Source organism: Carlito syrichta, unplaced genomic scaffold, assembly GCF_000164805.1.
Source record: "Carlito syrichta isolate Samal-C Ts95f unplaced genomic scaffold, Tarsius_syrichta-2.0.1 Scaffold303316, whole genome shotgun sequence".
NCBI classification, from domain to species: Eukaryota; Metazoa; Chordata; class Mammalia; order Primates; family Tarsiidae; genus Carlito; species Carlito syrichta.
The window spans coordinates 837428-841931 of record NW_007247412.1 but is presented as its reverse complement, the minus strand read 5'-3'; the positions used below and the strand labels follow the sequence as shown (position 1 = coordinate 841931).

The 4504-nt window shown below is 42.9% G+C and overlaps 1 protein-coding gene across 1 annotated transcript in view; it reads right to left on the bottom strand.

Moving 5' to 3' along the window:
- Positions 1 to 3524: 3524 nt before the first annotated feature.
- The window catches only part of LOC103260736 (60S ribosomal protein L11-like), a 7224-nt gene continuing 6244 nt past the window's right edge, over positions 3525 to 4504 (bottom strand). The window contains exon 2 of the mRNA XM_021712490.1: positions 3525 to 4134. Coding sequence (XP_021568165.1) covers positions 3525 to 4134 — 610 coding nt within the window. The remainder of the gene's footprint in view (positions 4135 to 4504) is intronic.

Here is a 4504-nt window from a genome sequence, read left to right as displayed (position 1 = left end):
GGCTCCAGCGATCCTTCTGCCTCAGCCTTCCGAGTAGCCGAAGTTACAGGCGCGCACTACCACGCCCGGCTGATTTTTTGATTTATTGTAGAGATGAGGTCTCACCGCCCGGGTGGGTCTCGAACCCGCGGGCTTAGGCAATCCACTCACCTCAGCCTCCCAAAGGCGCGGGATTACGGGCTGAGCCACCGAGCCAGCTAAAGTGCATCTCTTTAAATCGGTGTATAGTTCATGTTATCTGGTCTGACCATCTTTTTCTCTCTTTTTATTTACAAAGATACTTTTCCAGTTCATTTTTATTTACTTATCTTAGAGGCAGGATTTAGTTCTGTCACAAGCCTGAGTGCAGTGGTATGATCAAACTTCACTGCAGCTTTGAATTCCTGGGCTCTAGTAATCTTCCTGCTTCAGCCTCTCAGGTAACTGGGACTACAGCTGTGAACCACCACACCAGGCCAATTAAAAAAAATTTTGTTTTTTGTGGAGACATGGTCTTGCTCCATTGCTTAGGCCTATCTCGAGCTCCTGAGCTCAAGTGATTCTCCTACCTTGGCCTCCCCAAGTGCTGGGATTACAGGTGTGAGCCGCTGTGCCTGACTTGTCTTTATTTTTCACTTGATCTTAGCCAAAAGACTGAGAAGGGATCGTCTTTGACTTTCAGTGACTTAGCCGTAATTGTGTGTATCTTTAAAAGATAAATTAGTGCTTATGAATGTTATTTTTATATATATTTAATTTTGAGCAGAGTTTCACTGTTGCCTAGGCTGGAGTGCTTTGGCATGAACATGGCTCACCACAGCCTTGAACTCCTGGGCTCAAGTGATCCTCCTGCTTCAGCTTCCTGAGTTGCTGGGACTATAGGCACACACAGCACCATGCCTGGCTACTTTTTTTTTAATTTAAGAAGGGTAGATTTATTAAAGGAAAGATACGTTGTGCAGAACAACAGTGAGGGTGTCTGCTGCCTTGCCTGGCTAATTGTTCTATTTTTTGTTTCCCATGCTGGTCTTCAACTCCCAGGCTGAAGCAGTTCTCCCAACTATATCTCCCAAAGCACTGGGAGTACAGGTGTTAGCCATTGTGCCTGGCCTGAATCTTTATCGTAAGAGCTATAAAGCTCAACTATTTTTCTCCTTATTTTGTTTTCAAGTAGTTTGTTATAAAATATGTTATGTTGTAAAGTAGTTTCTGTTTTGGTAACTCTTAAAATTTCCATTTACAAATTTCCTGCTTTGACCACAATATTGCTCTTTAATTAGCAATGATTTTACTTTGGGGGAGGGGATAGGTCATCTTTTTATTTTATTCTTCTTTTTTTTTTTTGAGTCAGAGTCTCACTATGTCGCCCAGGCTGGAGTACAGTGGCACTCTCACGGCCATCGCAATCTTGACCTGCTAGGCTCAGGTGATCCTTCCATCTCAGCCTTCCAGGTAGCTGGAACCACAGGTGTGCACCACCACAGTTGGCTAATTTTTTGATTTATTGTAGATATGATGTCTCACCAAGTTGCCCAGGCTGGTCTGGAATCCCTGGTCTCAGGCAGCCCTCTTACCTCCATCTCCCAAAGTGTGGGAATTATAGGCGTGAGCCACTGCACTCAGCTCAATTTATTATTTTAGGTTATTAAATTATGCCCATGTATGTAGTCAGTAACATTTCATAGATTCAGTGTTTGGGATGCATGAATGTTTACATTTTAGACAGGCAAGCTAGTAGTTACATTTCTGTTTTGTTTTTTTTTTTTGAGTTGGAGTTTCACTCTGTCGCCAAGACTGGAGTGCAGTGGCCGCTCCCGGCCACCGCAGCCTCGACCTGCTGGGCTCCGGCGATCCTTCCGCCTCAGCCTTCTGAGTAGCCGGAATTACAGGCATGCGCTACCACGCCCGGCTGATTTTTTGATTTATTGTAGAGATGAGGTCTCGCTGCTCAGGCAGTCCACTCACCTCAGCCTCCCAAAGGCGCCAGATTACAGGCTGAGCCACCGAGCCCGGCTAGTAGTTACATTTCTAACATGATCTGTGGTAGTACCCTATAATCAAATGCCTTAATATTTTTGCAGTAGTTTTACACTAAGAAGGGTAACTAAAGATATAAATAGCTTTATGCCAATCCAGGTCAGGTTGTTTTTTTTTTTTAACTAAATTAGTTTCATAGCCAAATATATTTATGTATTTCAGACTTTGGATACGGAAATGTGATCTTGACAACCACTGTTTTTTGTTTTAATATTGTGTCTATGCATTTTTCATTTGTTTTTTATTGTGGTGCTGTCCTTTTTGTTGCATAAGATCTTGACAATGTGTGTGTTGTATCCTTCATTATTGCATAATATTCCTGTTGGTCCTCTTTAATGCTTTTTGACTTGAACGTATAAATACAGGTGAAGCTTTGCTTGCCGCCTGCTTCTCACCTCCTGCTGTGTGGCTCAGTTCCTAACAGGCCACAGATTGGTGCTGTGGCCTAGGGGTTGGGGAGACTGTTTCACACTTCTATTTTGCTTCTTAGGAGCTGCCATTCTTTTTATCAGGTCTTCTAATTTTTAAAATGTGGAGATTGTGTTTACTTAATTCTAGTAGGGCTCTTTCCTTATATATGTAGTGTTTGTTCTAATTGCATTTCTCTGAGAATTCTCACCCTGGTTTATTTGGGTTTTTTTACTTCAAAGTTCTCTTGTTTATTCCATTGAGTTCTGCCTCAGTAGGGGCCACCTGGCCTGATCTGGTTTTTCACCTTGCTTACCTTCCAAGTTACTGGGCCTCCTCAAATGGGATATACTTGTTCTTTGACTGTTCATAAGTATGGCTTCCTTTACAGGGTCAAGTTTGGACAGATTGGTGTGGTGAACCAGCAAACCATGGAACACGTGATGTACTTTGTTTCAGCTGCCCTCTACTGGATGCGTTAGCAGATTAAATGCTTTATCTCAAGAGCAGCAGAGCCTCACTGTTCCCCTGCTTACCTAACATAGCTGGGGCTGGAAAAGCAGGCCTCTCATGATCCTTTCATGAGTGACCAAGTCTATCAGCGCCAAATTTTGAAATGACCTGAAGGAAGCAGAGAGTTAAGCAGATGCATACTGGACCTAGGCAGCCACAAAATCCTGGGTCTTTATGGTTATGGCTCCAGGCTCTACTGGGGTTTACCTTTTGCTTCCATGAGAAAAGAGAGAAAAAATCTAGTTGCATGCAAGTTTATTTACACAGCTACAGGTGTGTGTACCTGTAGTCTGAAGCTTTCACTAAGAAGACTCAGAGTTCAGAATTCCTATGGTTTAGACTTAGGTACTTGAATTCAAGAACTGCCTTGAAATTTCTGGCTCTGTGGCAATTGTTTCTATCTGACTTAGTGACCAGTCATTCATTTGTACTAGATATTTAGCAAATTTTCTGTACAAGACAAGATGGTAAATATTTTAGGCTTTGTGGACCATATACAATGTATAGCTTTTTCCTTTTTCTTCACCTTAAAAATATAAAAGTCATTCATAATAAATTGTTGGTCGAGCTGTTTTATTTTTGTTCTTTCACTGAAAATGTTTTATTGGCCTTTTGGACAGAGACGGCATTTGTTTGCTGGGAAGGGTGATCCCATCATACATGTGCTGAAAGCAGCGCATGGCTGCCTCTTTGCTGGTTCTGCGTTTGGCCCCGGTGCAGCCTGCTCTGTGCTTCTTGGTGGCACTGCTGACACCTGGCCTGCCCAGCACCACATAGAAATCTAGGCCGGAGATGCCCATGCTTGGGTCATATTTGATACCCAGAATGATGTATTCCTGGATCCCCAAACCAAAGTTTCCAGTATCTGAGAACCTATTTTTTCTTAGTTCAGACTTCTGCACCATCAGCCCTTTCTTCGGGATTTCTTCTGCCTTGGCCCCTCGAGCTGTGCGGTGGTTGGCAATCTTTTCATTTCTCCTGATGTCAAAGGATCTGACAGTGTATCTAGCTTTGGAAAACGCAGGAGTCTGGCCTGTGAGCTGCTCCGAAACCTTGGCTGCCCGGGTCAGTCTGTCTCCACTCTCCCCCACACAGATGTTGAGGCAGAGTTTGCGAACGCGAAGTTCCTGCATGGGGTTCTCCTTTTCACCTCGAACCTGTGCCGTGATGGAGAACAGCAAGAGAACGCTGGTCGAGCTGGTTTAACGTTCAAAACTGCATTTTTTTAACAGCAGGCTCTAACTTACCCATAATTTGTATTTTATATTTCTATGGTATATAAATGTAGAATATGTATTTTATATTTATATATTATATTTCATAATGTATATTCATATGAAAGATTCTGTTAATAATAAAAAACTTGGGTACGTTCTTTTAGATGGTATTGGAAACATATTGCTGTATTTGGTAATGAATTTATAATTTTCTGATTATGCAAGCTTTTTGAGCTTTTTTTTGGGGGGGTGGGGGAAGTCAAAAAGTCTCACTCTGTCACCCAGGCTATAGTGCAGTGGCATGCTCACAGCCACTGCAGCCTCGACCTGCTGGGCTCAGGCAGTCCTTC